The sequence below is a fragment of the Ambystoma mexicanum genome, chromosome 7q (genome assembly GCF_040938575.1).
Source record: "Ambystoma mexicanum isolate Mex_15411 chromosome 7q, UKY_AmexF1_1, whole genome shotgun sequence".
Taxonomy (NCBI): domain Eukaryota; kingdom Metazoa; phylum Chordata; class Amphibia; order Caudata; family Ambystomatidae; genus Ambystoma; species Ambystoma mexicanum.
Window position 1 is genome coordinate 624,922,941 of NC_090941.1, and position 23,807 is coordinate 624,946,747.

The 23,807-nt window shown below is 44.9% G+C and overlaps 1 protein-coding gene across 11 annotated transcripts in view; it reads right to left on the reverse strand.

Annotated features, from left to right (window-relative positions):
- PDS5B (PDS5 cohesin associated factor B) overlaps positions 1-23,807 on the reverse strand; it is a 2,333,811-nt gene that overhangs the window by 611,464 nt on the left and 1,698,540 nt on the right. For all 11 annotated transcript variants that reach the window (XM_069639007.1, XM_069639003.1, XM_069639002.1 and 8 more), the window contains one exon: positions 22,105-22,237. In XM_069639007.1, coding sequence (XP_069495108.1) covers positions 22,105-22,237 — 133 coding nt within the window. The remainder of the gene's footprint in view (positions 1-22,104; positions 22,238-23,807) is intronic.

Below are 23,807 nucleotides of genomic sequence, written 5' to 3' on the forward strand. Positions count from 1 at the left end.
AAGAAGGTAAACTGGTTGTGCCCACCAGTCAGGGGAAGAAGACTCTCCAGCCGGGAGATCTTCTGTCGTCGGGAAGTGGTGAGTCGGTTCCGCAGGGCTCCACCAGTGGTGTCGTCGTAGCAGGTCGGCTCAGCTTCTCCCTCGTCGGATTCTCAGGTCCTGTGGCGACTTCTGAAGTTCCAGTCCCCAAAGCCCTGCTTTTATGCAGCACGCCCCCATGCACTCAGCCTAGCTGTCAATCAAACATGCTAAGTGGTGAGCCGGCCGGCTTGGCCAATCACTCAAGAGTGCGACTTGAGTTACCAAGGTAACTCAGTCCAGGGTGCCTAAACCCCCTCCCATAGAGTGGCACCACTTTTGGAGGCTTCTGTGGAGAAGCCCGCCAAAAAGTGGAACAAAGGGCTCGACTTGGGTTGGAGTCACAGAATCGAGTCCTGGCAAAAAATACCAACCGGCGAATTAATATTAAATAAATAAACCGGCGGTATGTTCGAGGCTATGAGAATTAAATAATTAAAGTTGGTACCCTCGAACAATGGGAAAATCCCATAGGGATATATTTGCGGTCGAATATAAAAAGTAGTATCCACTGCCACCAGCCAAAACTCGATCAGGGGGGACGGAGACATGCCCCCTCGACTAACAGACCCCGGGGCAATCGAATTGCCCCGACCAGTACGTCCACAATATGATGGTTTGTACTGGTTTCTGTTCATAATTTGAGACTAGTAAAGCCAATGGTGACTTTACATGCTCTGGGAGACAGTAGTCAGTCCCAGGGTATGGAGTCTATGGTGGGGCGTCACTATGACACCCTGTGTCACTGCACGGAGGGTGCTGTGTAACACACAGTAAAAACACATGAGACCCTATGGAATAAAGGACCCCATAACCCATAAAACACATTAACAGTCAAAGGAACATCATAAATCACGTTCCTCTCCTTCCGGGATGTGTTGTGCTGGCGCCGACATGCAGTCCCACACAGTATAATTAAATCTAGCCGATGTACAAGATACATTGGTAGACTTCAGAGCCATGCTCCCTGACGTAAAGATCTTTTTCGACCAAGTATCCATTTTCTTGTATTCCCTATCAGGGGGAATAGTGGGGTATGCAGCATTTTTTGTTGATGTGGCTGCCTGAACTACCAGACTTTCAGGAGAAGGATGTTTACTTAAATACTCTGGGTCAGAGTTACAAGGTCTGTATTTTGCCACATATTTTTTATTTACTGCTGGACTAGATTCCGGTCTTTCCCAAGCAGCATTTACTCTCCTTTGCAGGGCAATATGAAAAGGAAGTATGGGGTATGGTTAAGGACCTCCTGACAAAATATCTGTCATGTCATCATCCTGGTATACAGGTGCATTATTACCCCACCCCATAAACTCTGTTACTCTATTCATGAGTTTTCTGTAACCCAGATCAGCATGCTCTGCTGGATCTGGTCTCTCAAATTCATTTTCAGGAGATGTGTCTATTCCACTTGCAGACTGTAAACATTCATACAAATCCTGCATTTTTGATTGCGGATTTATTAATTCCTCTGGAACATCTCGTCCCATATTTTACCCCCGCTGATGTAACCTCAGGTTCATCTTGTTCTTCATATTCTTCATTTTCTGATGACATTTCTCCATATACAGATGACATAGTATGGAAAAAAATAATGTCTGTTTTCAGGGTGAAATATTTTTTCAGGAATATGTTTCAACCCTGGTGTTGACGTCGACAGAAGCGTCGAAGTCGTGGCCGTTACCTTCGATGTTGTTGAGGTATTCTTCGATGTTTTCGAAGGCACTACAAATGGCGTTGAAGGAATCGTCGAGGCAGTCGATGTTGTCGAAGTAGTCTTCGAAACACTCAACGCCTTCGAAGAAATCTTCGAGGTGGTCGATAAAATATTCGACGTGACTTTTTTCTGTTGGGTCGTCGACCCTTTATACTCAACAGCCTTCGACAGAGGCTTCGAAGATGTTTTCGTCGAAGTCTTTAATGACTTATCGACGACGAAAGTCTTTTTCGTAGAGTCTGTCTTTTTAGGTGTCTGGGAAGAGTCCCTAGAAGACACCCTCGACAATTTCTTGTCGGACTTCTTCGTTTTAGACCTTCCTCTGTCACTTTTGTGACTAGAGGCATGACCTTCAACAGACATTTTTGAGGGGGTCTGGGCCGCATTCTCAAACATTTTCATCATGGACTCGCTAAATGCTTCCCACTTTTTAGGGGAGTCGTGTTTAGTTGGACAAGTAATAACTTCCTCCGAAGTTGAGGAAGAAGAGGGAGATCGGTGTCGTCTCTTTATTGCCTTTTTGGACGAAGAAGAAGGACTTCCTTGATCTACTCCTCGATCGTTATTTTTTATGGTGTTTTGCCGAAGACTCAGCCGAGTCTTTCTTCCCTCTCGAAGAAAACTTCGAGGATTCCTCCCCCACCGCCAGTTTACCTCGTCTTTCTTTCAAGGCCATGTGGGTCATGGATTGGCACGAACCGCAGCCATCGATCCGATGTTCGGACCCGAGACACCAGAGGCAGTTACGGTGAGGGTCGGTCAGCGACATTTTCTGCCGTACCTTAGACACTTCTTAAACCCCGTTTTCGGAGTAGATGGGTTCGAGGAAGACGACATAATCGCTTAAGACTGAAGCGCCGTTTTATTTCGATTCGAAGCGAAGCTAACAGAAAAACGGAACGGAGGCCAATGGGCGCGCTCGAGGCATTTATACTACGGATGACGTCGACACTCGACGGATGCCGCCGAGGGACATCGACGCCATCGCCTCAAGTGGAGCGCCCTCTGGCGGAGAGAGAAAGAATTTCCGAAGCAGCAAAGCTGAAGGTAAGGTTATATCTAAGATGAGGAATACGTGGGAGGACACAATCCATTCGAAATTTAGAATTTTAGAATGTTAACATTGAATAAATATGATTGAACATGCCGTTTGCGATACCTTCAGCTACCTGAGCAGAGAGGAGGGGTTGTGCTAGGAGTCAGGAATGAAACTCTGACACAAGTGAGTTATTGTTTTGGACAAAGACTTTTGTTAAACGAAAAGGGTGTGGGGAAATGCCTCTCTTTCCTCACTCTAGAGGTGCTTCACTAACTAAAACCAAAACAAAGCGTCTGTCAATGTCAGAATGTTCAAAGCAAAACTGTCCTGTGTGCAAAGTTCTATCCTGACCCTCACATTCTAATAAATTAACTTTAAGGTGAAAAGAGGTAATGCCCTCGAGTTGTGTATAAGTGTTCCAAAGAAAATGTGTAGCTCCAAAACAAAAGTTCCATAAAGTCAAGAGTTCCTTGTTCCAGAGGGTGGTTCCCTTCCCCTGGATTTCTCTCCACTCTGCTTTACGTTCAATGTTATCAGTTCCTGCGGTTTCTCTTGCCCAACAACAGAACTTGTACAAACAATGCTTTGTCTGCTGTTTTTGTCTTGTCAGGATACTTGGTGAACTTTCCTGACAGGTTTTTCTCTCCCTCTTAATAGGTTTACATAGTCTTTTGCCAGTCCTTCTCAGGACCTATTTGGATACTTTTATTATATACACTGTTTAACTTAAGACTGCCTGGGATGTTTTGTTGCAAGGGCTTTCCGGTTAACAACACACTTGCAATTTGCAATCGACTAGTATACTCGCATGCCAGGGTTTTCAGTCTCAAGATGCCTGGTATATTTTCGCACCAGGACTTTTCCCATGTGTACTCTGCGCACACCCGCAAACTTGTCAGTCTTTGATACTTGTTTCAACTTCCTTAACTGCCTGGTGCACTATCCTGCCAGGGCCTCACGAACAGATGCAATATGGACATTCACAAACTATATAGCTTCTTTTGCATACTTCGTATTGCCTTCTGTTAAGCAGAATCCTGTGCAGTTCCCTTAGGGAGCACTACACAAGATTACGACTACAGGTATATGCAATAAATCCCCTTTGGTATCAGTCTGTACCCCAAATATTTAGTTGGTAGCTGTGACTAAGCAGTCAGACCTATCTCAAGAGGGAGATGAGCAGTATTCAGGGTTTACACAATAGGACTACAATACTATGGCACAAGGAAACACTGACCAAAGATTTGTATTAAAAAGAATATATTTATTTTACACACTTCTAGTTCAACACATCAATCCCAGTTATAAAAGCAAGTTAATTCAGTCAAGAAAAGTATACACAACTCCCTATTTAAATTGTAGACAAGTTTGACCAAGAGTGAAAACTGAGCAAAACGGCACAGTGAAAACCAAGCAGAAATGGCACTCTAACTATTTCTCACAAGGGAGGGAAAGGACAAGTTATACAGGAATAAACTCTAACACCCTAGCAACACTTCCCAATAAGATTCTGAACAAGTTTAGGCAAGGCAGTACTTTAGCATGTATAATACTGAGGTGAAAACCGAGCAAAATGGCACTTCACAAGTTTAAAAAGAGGGAAGGAAAAGGTGGTTATAAGAGTTACGTGCACCAACACATGTCTAGGTGAGAAGCAATCTAGACAAGGCAGTTATAACAGATTTAGCCAGAGTCAATAGGCCTGTGCCAGAGTCAGTGGTACAGGGCACAGTGCCTAGGAGCAAAAAGTTCTTGTAGTTGCAGTCAAGTCTTTGTTAAACGATTCGAAAAGGCGGTTGCAGAAGGAGAAAGACAATGTTAGGTGATAGGGGCGGCCAACCCAGGAGGTAGGTAAAGGATTTCAAACACCTTTAGCAGTACCCCGCGAAACGGGAGGACTGGCGGAACTATGTACCTGACAAAGTGGTAGCGGCTCCTGCGGTGGCGGTGGTTCCTGGCAGTTCCTGCACTTCGTGTTGTCCAGCAGAGGAAGAGAGGCATCGTCGTGGAGGAAGGTTCGAGTTACTGCACTGCCCAGGGAAGAAGCCAGCCACGCTGATGCCAAAGCAAATTAAAAGGTACGCTCCTTTAAATTACGGTCGTGGTGGACAGGTGCCTGGCTATCCGATCTCCGAGTGCAGGGCACTGGCGATTCGATCAAGGCAGATCCTGGAAGGCGATTGGTAAACTGGTTGGCCCCACCAGCTCAAGGGAAGAAGGCTCTTGCAGATAAAGATCTCCTCTCGTCATGTGGAGAAATGTGGTGAGACGCTGCAGCAGGGCTTCATCGGTGGTTCAGTTGTTCCAGAGGTTTTTGGCTTCTCTCCTCTTTGGCTTCTCAGTTCCAGTGGCGACGTCTTGCTCTTCCAGTCCTCAGGACCCTGCTTTTATGCAGAAAGACCCCCATTCATACAGCCTAGCTGTCACTCACACAGTGCAGTGGTCATCCTGGCGGGAGACACTCCAGCCTATCAGGGCAGAGCGCGACTTGGGTTGCTTAGGCAACCCTGTCCAGGGGGGCCTACTCCCCCTCCACACAATGGTTCCACCCCAGACTCAGTGGCGCCGAAAGGAGGGCTTCTTGGCAGAAGCCCGCCAAAATGACGAACAAAGGATCCCCGACCTGGGTTAGGATCTCAGAGAGACACGAGAAATAATTAATATTACTGTCTGCCAGGGCATGTAAAGTCACCATTGGCTTTACTAGTCTAAAATTATGAACAGACCAGCACAAACCACCATATTGTGGAAGTACTGGTAGGGGTAATTCGATTGCCCCTGGGTCTGTTTTCAAGGGGGCACTGTGCAGTCACCCCTTGTCGAGTTTCTGGCTGGTGGCAGTGGTTACCACACAAAATATTCCACCGGAATATTCTCTATGGGATTATCCCATTGATGTTAAATGCACCACTTTTTGGTGCAATGTTAAAGATGGTTTATTTATTTAATATTAAATCCCCGGTTGGGTCTTTTTGCCAGAACTCTTTTCTAAAATGGCGTTTGTGTCCGTCTCTGTAACTCTAACCAAGGTCGAGTCCTTTGTTCCACTTTTTGGCGGGCTTCTCCACAGAAGCCCTCCAAATGGTGCCACTCTGTCTGGGTTCCACAAGAGGGGTGGAGGGGGGAATTGGCACCCTGGACTGCGTTGCCTTAGCAACCCAAGTTGCACTCTACTCTGATTGGCCCAGTGGTGAGCCGCCCGGCTCACCACTTAGCATGTGTGAGTGACAGCTAGGCTGCTGAATGGGGGTTTTTCTGCAAAAAAGCAGGGCCTTTGGGACTGGAACTTCAGAAGTCACCACACGACCTAAGAATTCGAACAGGGAAGAAGCTGAGCCATCTGCAACGACGAAACCACCGGTGGACCCCTGCTTTCCCAACGACAAGAGAAGATCTTCTGCTGGAGAGTCTTCTTCCTTTGAGCTGGTAGGATCAACCAGTTCGCCCTTTTCGCCTTCCAAAGAGGTCTCTTGGTTGAATCACCAGTGCCAAGCACCCCGGCGGCCGGATAGCCAACCTTCACCACTTTGACCGCGAATAAAAGGAACACACCTTTTAATCGACGAACTCCGTGGCTGGTTTCATCCCTGTGCAGTGCATCGACTCCAAGTTTCCTCCTCGACGAGATCCTCACTTCCCCTGGTCGAAACCACGAACAGCAACCACTGCCAGGAACAACTGCCACTGCTGGAGCTTCCCCTCTCTTTAAGGTACTGTGTTCTGCCTGGCCTCCTTTTCCACGGATTGCTAAAGATGACCATTAAATCCTTGGCTTTCCAACTGGGTTGGCTCCAGACCTTCTAACTTTACTTCTTGAATCACCCCAACCTCTTTTGAACATTCTGCAAAGACTTTTAGTGCAGCTTAAACTGCGTGATCTTGGGCACATTTCGCTTTGGTCCATTTATAGTGGGCCTGACCTTTGAACTTTGGCTCTACAGTGTATACTGCCTTCACTTACTTGCTTTGAACATAGAAAAGTGTTGGGACCCGTTTTATTTTTATGCTATGCCTTTTCTCTCCCTTTAAACTTAACTATAGGAGTGCCATCTAGGTTACGCGCTCACATCTGTCTTAACAAATAGTGGTGCTTTAACCCTGACTTGTCTAGTAGTTATCAAGTGAGGTGTCTATACTTTACCTGACTGTGTTTTAACTTGCTTTTGATTTAGAGTGCTAGTGTATTTCCTCAAGTGTGTTATAAATAAATAATTATATACTTTTTATACAAAGCTCTGGTCAGTGTTTGTTTGCTCTACTGTGTTTTTAGCCCTATAGTGTATACTCTATATACTGCCCTACTCTTTTTGAGAGAAGTCTGACTGCTCAGCCACAGCTACCAGGTAAATCTGGGTGGTGCAGACTGCTACCAATTGGGTTTACTGCTTACTCCTGTAGTCTTAATCTTCTTGCAGTGTTCCCCCAAGGGAACTGCACAGGATTCTGCCTAACAGAGGGTAGCCAGGTATCCAGTGCAGTATCAGACAGGAGATCAGCAGGGGGGAGGGAGAGAGAAGGCAGAAGCGAAGAGGAAAGTTTTGAGCGGCTTCCGGAACTGGAGATGGTTCTGCTCAAGTTTCAGAGGCAGGGAGGCTTTTCCAGAGGGAGGCGCCAGCCAAAGAGAAATATCTGCCCCCAGCTCGTTGCTTGGAGAAGCGATTGACCATTAAGGAGTTGCAGGTGGAGGAGCGAAGAGCTCGAGTAGGAAGATACTTCAGAAGAGAAAGCTGGAGATATTTTGGTCCCAGGCCCCAGACGGCCTTGTGGACAATGCAGAGGGTCTTGAACCTAATCCTTGCAGCCACTGGGAGCCAATGCAGAGATTTCAGTGCATTAGAGATATGATCCCTGGGCTTGAGGCCAAGGACAAGTCTCGCAGTCCAATCCTAGATGAGTTGCAGAGGGCGGTGAGTAGAAACAGGCAGATTTAGAAAGAGCCTGTTGCAGTAGTCCAGCCTAGAGAGAACCAGAGCTCTAGAGACAGTGAGCTTCTGGGGGGAAGGAGAGGAAAGGAAGACTACCTTTGAGGAGGTGCAGTTGGTAGTTTGACTTCTTAGAGACGTCAGAGATGTTAGGTGAAAAAGAGTGTGTGGAGTCGAAGATAACCCTGAGGTTCTTAGCCTCACAGGCACCAGAGAAACGTAGAAAGAAAACCACAGCATATATACATACAACAACGTTGTATTTATGTTTTCTGTGGCTTCAGCTTTGAGTCTCCTGGGCTCCCCCGGGTTCAACCGTGGAAATCACAAATACAACAACGCTGTATTTATAATTGCTGCGCCTTTGCTTTTTGCCTTTCATTTTACATTTTCTGTGCTTCCCTTGGCTTGGGGAGCACCGAAAACGTAAAATGGAAGTGAAGGCAGCATCCTCAGCTCATGCAGCTCTGCTCTGGCTGCAGTAAGCAAAAGCGTACGTGCACCTAGCAAGTAACGAAAGTACCACTTTGCCACCTGCTTTTTGGACTTGATTGAGTGTAATGGATTCTTGCTACTGAACGTGGAAGGTGAACTTCTTTATGGACTTGAGATATATTTGCTGGCAATAATATCATCTTGAATTTACACCTTGTTTTAGGTGTGATTATAAACATCAAATTAGTTGCCACACTCTCTCCAGGGACATACCTACTTATTGTGAGCATGCACGCACCAGCGCGTGCACCTAGCAAGTACCGAAAGTACTGCTTCGCCGCGGTGCAGGCAGGTACGACGAGTTGGGTGTGTATGCAGGGTGGAGTTGTCTTTATTCTGTGATTGAAACCCTGTGAGGGGGACCTTTAATCTGCATGTATTCTTTAAAAACCGACATGCGCAATAATACAACTACGCCACAAAAATCTTTATCTAACATGGCTGAGCGTGTTAAACAAATATCTCGAAAGGCCATTGTACTGACTCCGGTCTTAGGCACACCGGGGTCGAAATGAGACATTCGCACATTTTGTGCGCTTCGTAGCAAAAACATGATTGGCAAATGCTTACTAAAGTCCATGTCCGATCCTCCACCTGTAGAGTCGACCACCAGTCTCTACATTGGCTCCCTCACGGCAAAATCGACAGAAGTGCCCCAAGTGGCGCGTATATTATCTTCACAACAAATAATATCAAATCAAACCATTTTAAATGTGCCCCAGACTCCACTTAAACCGGTACCCGTGATCAATGCACAGTTAGAGTCTCCAAGCATTGCCCCAATAGAAACGAACATTGTTTTCTCAGACATATCTATACATGCGAGCAATGACGAGCAACGTATTTGCAGTGAAACTAGCTCGCCTGATTACCAAGCTCGCTGGTCGATGGATTCATCAATCCATTCAGTCTCGGTCACATATGCTCAACCAACACCACGCAGAGGACCACCCCTCCAAATAGGCAAATAAAGAATTTTGCCCCCACCTCCATGATTGAAATCACTTTAGCATCGGTCAATACGACAATCACCAGTCTTTTGAAATTGTTTGAATCACTCGATGCCAAGATCACGTCACAATCTGCACAAATATAGCAGTTAGTGACATGGATGGTCAACTTTACTAACAGTACGAACACTTCAAACGGCGGTAGTGAAATAATCACTGACTAATGATGGAGAGGAATCCATCTGGAACCAGCAATCACATAATGGTGGTGCGGTAGCATCTTGCTCTCCCTTCCTTTGCACATGTTCTTTGCCCAGTAGAAATTGATGCCGCAGTAATAGAAATCAATAATACCTCATAGGTAAGTGTGGACCCAATCAGCTCGAATAATTGTCCTGAGCAACGACAAGATCCTTTCGACATCTTTCCTCAGAGGTTTCCTCCTATAACCCGCTATAGAGGAGCATTGTGTAAAACAAACCAAATCCCATGGAAAAAAAAGAAAAATAACAAAAGTCAGCGGTGTTCTCAAGTACCAGTTGCTAACATGAACTTGAAACCAACAGCAGAGGTCCCCGAAATTACAAAGAAAGTGGTGATGGCATCTAATCTAGAAAAACCTCCGACGACATTTCATGCAACTACCTCCATGCCTGTTCCCGATCAAAAATCGCGGGACTCTCCCTCACATGCTCCAACCCAAATGTTGCAGGGTCCAGCCACGGCTCATCCTCCACTAGACGACCTGATCGAAATGATTGAGTTGAGTGCAAGGGAAAAACAGCAAGTGGAGCTGTCGACTGTCAAGAAGACGATTTTGAACAAAACGGATGACACTGAAGCCAACAGCAAGGAGGAGGATCTGGAATGCCGCACTTTAGAAATAAAAGGCAGCAGTGGATGCCTATCTTGCTCAACGTCTTACCAACTTCGCCCCAGGTCGAATGAATGTGGGAGCTGTCCGCAGCAAAGCACCGTCCGAATTACATAATCAACCAACCATTCAGCTTGATGCCTTAAGACAAACAGGTGTAGCTGAGACCTCACCGAATTGTCCTAAACCAAGCTCATGTTTTTCGAGCTTGGGTATCATGAAAAAGCCTGAATTGCCTGGATTGCGCTGTCCAGTTGAAGGATCGAATGTAAAAGGATCGAATGTAAAAGGATCGACGCAATAGGGCCGAAAACAAAAGGATCGAATTTTTTTTAAATTATATATATTTTTTTGGTTTTCGTATAGTTAAAAAAAGTGGTTTTTACCACAAAAACAGGGGTTGGGGGGACCCCCCCTCCTCCCCCAAAAAAGAAAAAATGTAAAAAAAAAAAATAACATTTCGATCCTTTTGTTTTCGATCCTTTTCAATCGATCCTTTTACCATTCAATCCTTTTTTTTCGATCCTTTGACCTACAACCCCGGATTGCAACATCAAGCAACTTTCCCAACACATATCCACAAAACAAGTGACTTTTATAGGCACTTCTGCAGAGGGTTTAAAATCAAACACATTTTGCATACAGCCAAATGGATGTGTCAATAGAACTTGGAGCAAAGACCAAGCAGTAAGTCATTGTCAATCGCATGCAGATTCCAAATCTCCAAGGAATATTATCAAAAAACCAGTACAGATGTGTCATTCCCTTATCCTGAAATGCTGTGATGCTCCATTTGCAAAGTATGATCTTCGTCGTTCATGCATACTAAACATCTTTGCCGTCATTCATGATTTAGAAGATGTATCATCAAGTGACATTGACCAGGTCGAATTTTTGTGTGATCATAATTTCTCATTAGTCCGGCTTTGGATCAAATCAGGCCTAGTTCTCAATGCAATATGGAGAGCCAGAATGGAATTATTTAAGCTAGGCTTTCCCATAGCTCAAGATCCTGAAAGACTAAATCTTCGATCACAGGATGCAAAGGAAACCATTCAAGAACCACAATTTGTAAGGAATAACAAATCTGCATGCCAATGTTTGTATTGTCCCAGGATGAACAATACACAAGATCATAACCATTGTATAAACAATGCATAACCATCAACAAATTGTATAAACAAACTGGTCTCATTTGCAAGTTGGAATTCTCGTGGTCATTCACATCTGCAGCTATCTACAAATAACCAAATTGACACATTTGACATCATTGCATTACAAGAGACGTGGATGCAATCTGTACCTATTTGGGATGATCACAACGTTCTTCTCGTCCCAACGAAGTCAGCCAATAGAGGCAGACCAACCTCTGGTCTATTGGTAGCAGTAAAAACAAGCGCAGAGATGCCGCGACACCGAACAACTTTCTGCAGATGGTCTGCATTTCTTACCAGAACCATAGTACCATTGTATAGATCTAATTAACATGTATCGAAATCCGACAGGCATCACCGATAATGTCTTTTATAAGGCCATCACCATTTTACTGGAAGTTACAACTAATACAGTTGATATTACTTCCACAATAGTGGTTGGCGATTTGAACCTAAACTGTATAGTTCTGAATGGAAAGACCAAACACAATGATGCCAAGAAGTGGAAGAATTTTATGGCTGAGAGAAATTTTAGAATGGCCAACGGAGCTTTAATGGGAGATGTCCCAGCACAATACACTTGGAAGAGAGGCACCTCAACTAGCATTATTGATTATCTATACCTGAATGATGCTCTCTTCCAAAGGGCATATAAATTTGAGGTCATAAATCAAGCACACAGTGATCATCAAATGCTGGCGCTATACTGGAAATGGACAGTTACAGAGCCAGATAACTCTGGCTGGTCCAAACAAGATTTGATTATTCATAATACACATAACTCTATTTAAAATGGACCAAACCCAAGTTGCATTCATTGAAAAACAATCTCACTATTCTGCATACATCTGCTAAGCCTGTCGTACTTGGAGATGCTAGTGCCTTTCAAGTCGGCATACATTACCTTAGGTCCTCTTGTCCTCAATCACAAACACTCATATGATCCGGACTTACACCAGGCAAGAGCTAACTATAGGAAAACACGCAAGAACTTACTGGAGCTTCCCATTGAAATTCGAAAGTACGCCGTTAAAGCAGCCAAATGTAAATATAATAATTGGATTCGGGCACGTAAAGCCAAAATATTTCAACGTGACAGTGAAATCTTTCTAATGTCACTAATAAAAGTTCCGCGCAAACATGGTACTTACTTGATAATTATATTCCATATAAACAAATGAGTGCTCAAACTAATAATAGTGTGTCAGAAACTCAATGGTTAGCTTACTTCACAGAACTCTATGCTGATAAAAGTTTTGATGAATATAAATATGCTCTACAAGCACCACGTGCTTGGTTGATGGAGTGTAATGTGGAGATTATTGAAGAGCTAATCCAAAAAGCTTCTAAGTCTCGTGCGGCAGGGCCCGACTGCCAGAATAATTTTATGTTTAAGATACATCAAAAACAATGGGCGTTTATGTTGAATAACATCTTTCAAAATATTCTAAAAACAAGCACACTACCAACATCCTGGCGCTCCTCTTTGATCGGTCCGATCTTTAAAAAGGGAGATCGTTCTTTACCCACTATCGACTGGACACGCCAGGGAACATTTTTACGAGGCTGGTATTAAGAGATTTAAATGAATGGACGCAGACATAGCAACATCGTGATCCAAACCAAACAGGCTTTGTAGCTGGCAAGGGGACGTCGATACATTTGCTCACACTTCATGCACTTAAGGAACAAGCCCATGTACCAAAACAACTGATTTTCTTTGCAATCATTGATTTGCACCCTGCGTTTGACTCAGTGTCAAAAGTCAAACTAATGTCTAAGCTACTGAAGGCAGAGTGTCCACCTACCCTATGTGATTAATGTATAGCCTACATTCAGACACATCAATACAGGTCAGATTAACTACATCTGGACTACTATCATCTTCAATTGTCACAGCTAAAGGGCTGAAACCGGGGTGCATACTCGCCTGAGCACTTTTTAACTTTTTTATTCTGGACATAAAGTATGTATACTTAAATGTGTGTTCAGCTTCTCCAAAATTGCATAATGTACCTATTCAAGCTTTATGGTACGCTGATGACTTAGTGCTAGTCTCAAAACTCCAATAGGCTTACAAAAACTGTTGACAGCACTTACCTTATATTTGGATCAGAATTAACTTGTAATCAATCTTAAAAAGTCTCAGATCGTGATGTATCCTCAGAGCCTTTCCAATAGATACAGGATGAATTGGAACATTAAAAATGTCAAATTGGAGGTGGTTCCTCAATATGTGTACTTGGGGATGATGATTGATGGTTCACCACACCTAAACACACAATGGGAACTAATAAAGCGTAAAATGGAGACAGCAATATCACAGACCTGATTGATCCTACATAAATATGGGAAGTTTTCCATCAATTCGGCTCTAATATTCTGGAACCAGAAAGTGATTTGCACGCTCTTGTACGGCTTGGAGGCCAGACCAATAATATCAAAGCCTCCCTCAATAGATTAGAGGCCAAATTCAGGAGACAAGTACTTCATCTACCGCAATCTCTACCAGGAGCTTGGCTGCGATATGAGCTGGGTCTAACTTCGCTAACTGCACCGTATAATTGGCGTTCATGTGCTCTCTTCGCAAGTGTTTAATCTCGACTGATGTAAACAATGCATGTAGAACTCTATCATTGTATATTACTTCCTCTCAACACCAATTTGTCCAAAAATGGACGAATTATATTTTTCAAAATTCCATCAAATGCAGATGTAACTGTGGAAGTTCTTTTAACAAACCCAGATAGAGCAAAACATAAAATGTATCTGATGGACTGGAAAGAGACTAGGAACTCATGTCTCCATTACAATCATTTCATCAATTAACATTTCGGTGAAAAAAAGATCAGACATATGGAACCATATCTTCACAGATTCCCCGCCCTCACCCTTTATTCAGAATTCAATATTGCGACTACAGCTGAATCTGTGGCACACTCGAGATCTCTTGGCCGAACGAAAAATCATTTGCATGCAACAAAATCTTTGTCGCTTCTGCAAGGACATTACAACAAAAGAAACGATTGAACATCTCAGTGGATTGTCTGACACTAATACAATGAGAGGGAAGCTCTTTTCTAAACATCTAGCTTATTCTAGAAATATGCTCACTGAAAACAGGTGGCCAACTATCCTGTCCACACCTATCAGTATTCAGATTGCCACTTGCAATTTTATAAATGCTTTAGACTTGCATGAAATGAACGAAATGAGAACGAGGAGTGCTAGGAGTTAGATAAAGCAAGGCATTTCTGTAATAATAATGTATAGAAATCAAACCATATTGCTTAGGCTGTCTTTATTGACAACGCACAACTGATTTGTGTCACAAATTTATGTATGTAACACAATTTTGCCTGCTCATTGTACAGTAATTAATTGCAGAACAAGAGTTTGTTACTAGAACAAATTGTCAATTACTTGGTAATCAGTCTACATATGATTGCATATTTATGTATCAAGGGTACCTTCATTTACATTTTGATTGGTTTTACTATGTTGATCATGAATTTGTCTAGTTTTACATATAATGTGTTAGTTTTGATAACTGTACAACATGAAATATATATTGAAAAGTTGATTCATTTCAGCTAAAGCAAAAAAGAAAAAAAAAGAAGAAAAAGCTTCCAGTAGGGGGCTTTTGCTGCTTTAGTGTCGTCAGGGCAGAGCTTAACATGAGCTGAGGAGGCTGCTTGAAATGGCAAAATGGATGCTCCCATGTAAATGCTTTGAGCCTCGTTTGCTCAAAGGTTTACATAGGAACTGCCATTAAAATTATGTTTAATACATGTTTTGGATTATTGTGATTTGGTTGGTGTTTCTACTCAATTGGCACTAGTGCATTTTATCATATGTGTTTACTTAATTCACTCTTTTAAGCATAAGTATGGTCCACACAATTCTCTTTAGTGATTTATTCACATTTTCTTGACGTGTTCGACCCTAAACAGGTCTTTATCAAGGCTGGATCGGTAAATGAATTGGAGGAATTTGGGCGAAGCTGGTAGCCTTATATTTGGTCTATTCTGGAGGAGAAGGTCGGATGATGCGTATTGCATGAGTTTTAGTGGTCATCTCTGGTTAGGCGCAACTATTGTATAAGAACTCAGTAGCTGGCGTCCGTCATCCTGTGTTTCGTGTGATCACGACCACTAAAACTCATACTTATTATGCTCAAAAGAGTGAATTAAGTAAACACATATGATCAAATGCACCTGCGCCAACTGAGTAGAAACACCAACCAAATCACACAGAATTTCACTTTGGGCACCGAGAGCGCAGTCCCTATGGTTTCCACCGACCAGCTGCAGGTGCAAAAACACAAGACGAAAACTTTGAGTAATGCGCGGCCACCACCAGCTCCTAGTGCTGTTCTTCTCTCTTTGGTGTTTTGGATTATTGCCCATCTTTTGGGATAATAATATTTTTGAGCGCACTATTCCTTTAAGTAGGGGAAAAGAGCGGCAACAGGTGGGCGGGCTTAGGCCAGGTGACCTAGATCCACTTGCACCTGCTCCCCATCTGCAAAGGAAAAGAGACTGGGAGGCTCCTTAAATAGGGAAAAAGAGTGGCAACCAGAAAAGCACCAGGTGGGTGGGGCTTAGGCCAGGAGGGCTCCTCAAGTAGGGAAAAAGAGCGTCAACCCGGAAGGCACAAGGTGGGCAGGCCTTAGGCCAGCAGACCTAGATCCAGTTGCACCTGCTACCCCATCTGCAAAGGAAACGAGACTGGAGGGCCTTGAGGTAGTCAGTCGTCTAGGTACGGGTAGACATGGTGGCCCTGGGCCCTGAGAAGGGCTGCCACTGCATTCATAAGCCTGGTGAAGACCTTGGGCGCTGAATTGAGGCCAAAGGGTAGAACCTTGTATTGGAAATGGAAGCCATGATCCTGAACCTCAGGTAGGACCGATGAAACTGTCAAATCGGGACACGTAGGTACACGTCCTTCAGATCCTGGGAGCACATCCAGTCTCCCTTGCACAGTGTGTCTGCAATAAGCGCTGGGGTAACCATCTTTAACTTTTGAAGAAGAGGGAGGGGGGTTGGGATGGGGTGGGGGGGGTTTGAAAGGTTCAGGGTAGAAAGGTCAAACACAACTCTCAGGCCAGCCTAGTTCTTCTTGTGTACGGCGAAAATCCTGGAGTAGAAGGTTGTACCCCGCTGGGGGGGTGGAACATCTTCCACTGTCTGGCTCTCTACGAGCGATCTAATTTCCAGCAATCTGTAGGAGGGGAGTAGAAAGGAGGGGGAGGAACCGGTAGGCCGTAGCCCATGGACACTACAGATAGAAGCCAGGGGTCCGCAAACCACACGCGTCAATACTGCGCGTAAAAGGGCAAGCCTGCCCCCCACCGGAGACACACGAACCCGAGGGGGAATGTCATGCCTTCTTCCCCTTTGGAGGCTGAGGATGGGGACTGGAAGAATCACTTATTCCCCGCCTTGTATGGTTTGCGGCGGTGCTAACTTGGAGATCGGTCCGGCTGCCTGGCCCTTCATTCCTGGAAGCCCCAGAACCCGCCGAAGACCTGCCACTTGTCGGAACACTTGTGCGTCTGGCTGTACTTCTTGGGCGTGGACTTCGTGAGGATAGATAAGGATTTCGCAGTCTGGGAACTGTTCTTATCAAGTTCCTCATCGGTGGTGGAATGGAAGAGGTTGCTACCCTTGAATGGAAGGTCCAATATGCGCTCCTGGCCATCCGAGTTAAACTTGGTAGCCCGCAGACAGGCATCCTTCTCATGTCCGTTGTAATCTAGATGACATGGCCTGAGCATGCGCCACTGTGGACTCGCTGATGTCTTGGGCCACCAACTTTTCTTCTGCCAGCCCCGCCTTGAAGCATGCCCGACTCTGTACCGGAAGTTCCGGAAGGAAGTCAACTATTTCCCGCCAAAGCCTCTGGTTAACGACTGCGAGCATGGCATCCGCATTAGACTGACTAAGGTGCAGAGAGACGTTGGAGTAGACCTTTCCATACGCCTCCAAGATCTTCTCCTCCTTACTTAGCATGACCGAGGACGAGGTTGCTGAGGACAACTGAGGCTTAGAGTAGATGGAGGCTGCGGCAATCACCAAAGAGTGGGGTTGAGGGTGTGCCGACAGCAAGAGTGAATCCCCCTCCAATTGCCTGTACTTGGCCTTGAGGCGCCGATTGGAAGGCTACGCCGAATGGGGTTAAAGACATCCTTTCTTGGCCAAGGCGACAATGTCCTTCTGCATCGGAATCCCTGTTCTAGCTGCGAGCGTAGCGTGAGGACTTCGGCAAGGACCCCCCCCTCCGGTTGTGTAACCTCAGGTTGTGGAAGCCCCAAGTAGTCAGCCAGACCTGCAAGTCGATCATGGAAAGCCTTGGCTGAAGACGGCGTGTCAGGGTCCTACTCCTGTGTCCACCAGGGAGGCTGGTATGGAACCGCCTGGGAAGCAGGAGGCAGAGGAGCCGGAACCACTGGAGCTGGTGTGGGCAGCAGAGGCTGCGCAGGAGCCTGAGACGCTGCAGCCATAGGAGGAATGACTATAAGCGCTGGGGGCGGGACAGGAGGTAGCATGTCCCTGATGACATCGCGAAGGATGGTGCCCATTTTAGGGGATCATAAGAGTGAGGAATTTCTCAAAGAATCTGTCCTCACAGGCCGGTGGGGCGCCAGGTGTTGTAGGAGTAGGGCCCTGAGGTTGCCGAGGTCTGGGCGTACTCTGCCTTGTTGCTTGCGGGGTGTATCTGCCCTGCGACGTTGAAGGATATGCAGAAGGCCACTTACCTGGTGAAGACAAGTCCCACCTTGAAACTTTCTCCCAGCTGCTCCGCTCAAGGGGGCAGTATCGGACGAGCAGCCATCTTGTCGGGTTGCATGCCACGTGCCTGTGCCGTGGTGCTTGCCGTGCTGGGCCCGGCTTCCTCCAGGACTCTTGGCAGTGGAGTTTGAGACCGACCGGACACCTCAGGATGGCACCTGGTAGGCGTTGTGCCCTCCGCTGTGCTGCCGGTGGTGCTGTGTGCAGGCGCCCCCTCAGACATCTGTCCGGTAGTAGGGCATAGCCCCTCGGGTGGCCACCTGGCAAAAGAACCTTGCAGTTGCTCAGCAACATACCCGGTAGGATCTAGTGACCCCTCGGCCTGGCGGCCGGTAGCTGAAGCAGCCTCAGTACTCGTGCTGGTGGTAGAACCTGAACGCTCACTCCTGCTTGGACGTCTCCTTGAGAAGGAGTCACCTTGCGGGGTGCAGATGAAAAAAGCAGCCCTACCTTGGGCCTGGACTTGTGCACGACTAATTCCTTTAAGACCTCTGGAGGCGATCGCTCAAAGAGCTCCCTCCACCGAGCTAACCTGTTCTTCAGAGAGCGCGGTATAAGCTCATCACACGCGGTACAACTAACCCAGCCATGATCGCGGCCAAGGCAGCGGAGGTAAAGAGCATGGTGGTCAGACGTAGGGAAGAGCCCTTCACAGGCTGGACACCTGCTGAAACCCAAAGACATCGACATGCGCCGGGGAGGAGCGTGGCGCCAGAGGACCGAGTATCTGATTAAAGACAAAAGACAGGATAAGGTGAAGAGCGTGTGGAATTACAAGGTCGAAGCTAAACCCAGGAGCGCTGGTGAAAGCAGTCTGCTCCCGTCGACACAGAAAAGAGGACTGGGGAGTGGCGCCAGAGGGCGGAGTCAGGGGAGCGCATGCTACTAGGGCTGAGCCTCTAAAGTTAAAGGGGAAGAAGATGTTTTCTGGTGAAAAAGGTTCCGTCTCCTGTCCTAACGAGGGACGCCCCCCATACAGTATGGAGGAAAGGGGATGTGACGTCGGAGTACATTGCATATGGTGACCAACACAATGGTGGTAAAAAAACGATCTCAGGATCTTGACACGTGAAGTAACATGGGTACCAGAAAAGTAACAAGAGGGATAGTATTACAGGAATGCCCCATCGACGGTCACAAATTTCGACTTCGAAAAAGAAAAATGTAATCTTCTGCACCAACAACTGGATGTCGGCCTATGCATGGCATGTGATCCCAAAAAGATCCATAAGCCTCAAATATATATACTGGCATTGACGTCCTTTCTGGTGCAAGGCACGTAGAGGTGTCAGACGGAACCAACATGCAGAGCTGCTGCGCTGGGAGACAGATATCATAGATGAGGAATCCGTGTGAGGAAGGAATCCATTAGAATGAAGAATTTAAAAGGTCAGAAACCGCATTGGGAGACACTGAAAAGCAAGACATTATAGCCATCAACATGAGGTGAAACTAGTATTTTAATGGAGTTCTGTGTGAAATGAAGTTAAACTTCGTGCAGCGAAGATCATTTATGAAAAAAGGAACCATGGTTCACTATCCATTTAGAAAATAAATACATTAAGAACTGGCCCTGTGAAATCAAGCACAACACGATTTGTTAATACCTTTAACAACTGACATTCATACATATATAAATTATTTTCAAGTTTTAGCAACCCTGTGAACTTGTGTGTGCGGAAAGTATCACTTGTGAGAAAACGAGAGCTAGTCAATCAAGAACCACCTTTGCTTCTTTAAGCTACTTTTATACATCAACTCCATTCTCTCAAATGTTTCTTCCTAGCTGGCCTTCTGTGCTGCCCACCGCAAAAACTCCTATTCCCTACCAATTACTCCTCCAACCTGCCTTTACCATTATCATTTTCACCCAATTCATGGGTGTCCCCATGGCTTCAATATCGTTGGGGCTTCTTCTCTTCTGTAACATCCAAAATACTCTCTTTCTGTGATGCAAGCACCTCACTGTAACCAGGCTCACAATCTTGAGTGCCCTCCCTTTAAGACAAGGCGCACATTTGTTTTCCAAAATTGATTAGCAGAGTTTGCTAATTAATATTTTCTTGATTAGCAAGCAAAACCATTTGATTAGCAATGTTGTACTCATATTTCTAACGCCACCAGAAGTTACATCTACCATACAAATGACCAGCAAAGCAGCAGTCTTGTGTACCATTGAAGTAAGACATTAGTGAAATAAGTCAGACCTTCCAAGTTCTTTAAAATTCCACTTGACCTGCACTCGACCGAAGAGAAATGCATTAGACCCATGGCAAGGGATGACAACACATTAAATGTGCCTACTGTAAAATGGTGGCTATCACCACAATCCCATTTTAGTTTGGCAAACTGCTACCACGTAGAGACCAGCCCTGTACAGTGAAACTTTTATTTGATATCTACAGCAAACAAAGTAAAGTTTAATAAAAAATCCACTCGACTATGTGAGTGGGTGAAAATACTTTGCAATCCCTGAATGAGTGACAGCACAAGGTTAGCTTCATGAATGAACACAAATAGATATGATATAAAGGCTCTGAAAACAGTTTGGTCAGCTCTCTACTGCAGGTGCTAATATGTATTGTAATCATAATCCTAGAGCAAAGCGAGCTCTGGAGGCTAGCTACAGTGATGCTAGTGCAGTAGATCTATAGATGTACAGACTGGATGGAACTGTTGATCACTGCTATGCGTAAACATCTAGTTAGCTTTGTCTATTCATTATGTAAGAGGAAAGAAAGAGACTAAGACGAGTGGATGCTGTAGCAGGCAGAGAACTGGGCAAACTAGGTGGAATATTGTATATAGTGGCCATCTCACTTTCAGGGTAGCTGGTATAAAGCAACAGGATCAGCTCACAAGTTGAGCACAGGTTGCAAGCTGCATGGAACCAACAGGTTACAGAACTAGGTTTGCCATCAAAAGCATTGACTGCGTTATCATGTACATTTTCATAAGTGTCCACTCGTCAATATGATGGATCTTCCCAAATTAAATGAAATATAGTTGACACTGATATTTAGATACACTAACCCACACATTAATGTAAAGCATGGACACAATACAGTATTTACCTGTAGCAATGCTTTAATAATGCATTATGTAACATTACATTTTTAGAAATGGAATTGAATGACTGCATTTAAAAAAAGAAAAAGATAACACATACTTGTGTTTGGCAGACAGGATACGATTGGCGTAATTAAGGTATTATCCCGATTACTTCTGGTTTGCAATTATTTGAAAAATAAAAATTAATTATTGCTTGCATACTCACATAGGCCTTTGGCACATAAGGGTGGAGGAGGATGCTGCACGCTACCTCCATTAGCCCCTTTGAACTTGCAGTGATCAGAGAAAAAGAGTGGAGGGAGCCCTGAACGCAAGAGACTAATGCATCGCGATCTGTGCTTTCATTGAACAGGGTAACTTAAATAGCTAGGTTTGCTACACAAGTGGCAATTTTATTAGCCAACCTACGGAATTGCATAGCAAATTGCTACACGACACTGCTTATTTTATGCCGTGTAAGCCCATGCAGCAAATGCCTGAATAGTAGCCAAAGTAAATAACCTTACACACAATACCAATTTATCACACAAGGCCACATCCAATACGGAACCAATGAACCACATAACTGCAATCCATGTATGCTACCTAAATCTGCTTTAACACTAAATGTATGACTCAACTTGAACCTTTGTTAGTCTTGGCCTTTGTGCTTAGGCCTCGATACAGCTTCAAACACCGCTTCAGACATATTTGTGCAATGCTTGGCCCTGTGCATAACCAAAAATATCTATTAATATATGTTGGCTCATGGCAAAGGAGTGCAAGATGGGTATTTATAGAAGTTACCTATATCTCTGTCAATGTTGCTCTAATTGGGTATGTTGGTGGACAATCACAAAAAAGTAATCTGTTTACGTATACTAAAAACCACCAAAAGAGAATCTTAACGTGGGAGTCATTTACAGATCATATGCCAGGGAAATACAATTAAATGACAATTCAAATAAATTACCACAATTTATAGTAGTATTTGAACGCAGTAATGACAAATTGTTAAGAATATACATACTTCATTCATTTTTGGGTCATCTGGTGATTGGGCATCTTTTGTTTGTTTAATATTTTCCACCATTTTTCTAACAAATGCATGGCTATTGTTCTCATTTTTAGCCATCAAGATTTCCAGTATGAACCACAAACACCTAGAAAAGAAACCATATCTCAGTTACCTGTATACCATAAAGAGAAACATTGCAAACAATACACAACTAATTCTCATGATATAAATGTGTCCACACAGTTCCTTAAACGACAGAAGTATAAAGAATACCACACCTTCATATTTTCTCTCTGAATTCTTAAGCTTCTTTGGCGACATGTGGAATTTCACTACACGCATTGGGACCAACACAGGATCTGCTACCAAGCTATATATTTTGAGGCAAAGGAATGTGTGTGCTTCGTAGCAGTGATGCCCTGCAATGAAACATGTCTCAGTGTGAGTAACTTTGTAACCGGCAGTGCAAATTTGAAATGGGCCAAAGGATTTATGGTTGATGATGGTAGCTGTAAACATAGGCACCACAAAAACAACAACGTACAGTTGTTATCACGCTGACAGCCAGTGTTCCCCATTACCAAAACTAGGGATACTTTCGAAGCAGGAATAGCAGGTGAAAAGAGAGCAACAAGCAAACTGGAGAGAAAAGAAGATGTCTCTGCTCATCTAAACAGGTTCATCCCTGCTCATCCAGAACTATCAAGGACCACAACGACATCCTTGCTGCAGCCTTGGCCGATGTCTGCAATCACTCCTTTGCCACTGGAACGTTTTCCTCCACCCTTAAACACTCTTGTACACTCCTTCTAAAGAAGCCCTCAGACGATACTTCCTCTCAGGCTAACTATCGCCCGATCTTCATCACTCCTTTCCTGGGCAAACTCTTGGAAAAACTGGCCATCTCCCAGCTTAATCTACATACTGAATCTGTTGGTTGCCTCCATGACCACAAGTCTGGCTTCAGAGCTTCCAGAAGCCCAGAAACTGCTCTCCTGAACACCCGTGAAGACTTGCTCTCCAATCTTGACTCTAATCTCCCTTCTGTCCTCATTCTCCTTGATCTATCCTCTGCTTTTGACACGGTCAACCATGCCATCCTACTCAGTCATCTCTTGGACAAGCTTGGTATTACTGATCAGGCCCTGGCCTAGTTGACCTCCTTTCTCACCGTCCGACCCTCTCCGGTCCAACTGGAGTCTTTCCTCTCTTCCATCTCTCTCTCTACTTGTGATGTTCCCCAGGGGTCTAACCTCTCTCCCTGGTTCTTCAACCACTACCTGCACACCCCTTGCCCACTGCATCGCTACTTTCTGCTCCAATTTTCAATGCTATGCGGATGACACACCGCTCTCTTTCAGGCTTCCCCTCAGCCACCTCTGCTTCTTCTCTCATATCAGACTGTCTGGCCGCAATTCAGGAATGGGAGGCCGCAAATGATCTCTGCCTTAATGCCAGTAAGACGGAGATCCTCCTCATTGGGACAGCCGCTCCCTCCTTTCCTCTCTCTCTGGGAGCCCACTCTGGGCCCTCTTCCTGATCCTTCCTGTGAGGCGAATAGCCTTCGTGTCATCTTTGACTCCACCCTCTCCTTCTCTCCTAACATCTCTGATATCTCTAAGAAGTGAAACTATCAGCTGCACCTCCTCAGAGGTATTCTTCCTTTTCTCACTTTCCCTCAGATCACTGTCTCCAGAGCTCTGGTCCTCTCTAGG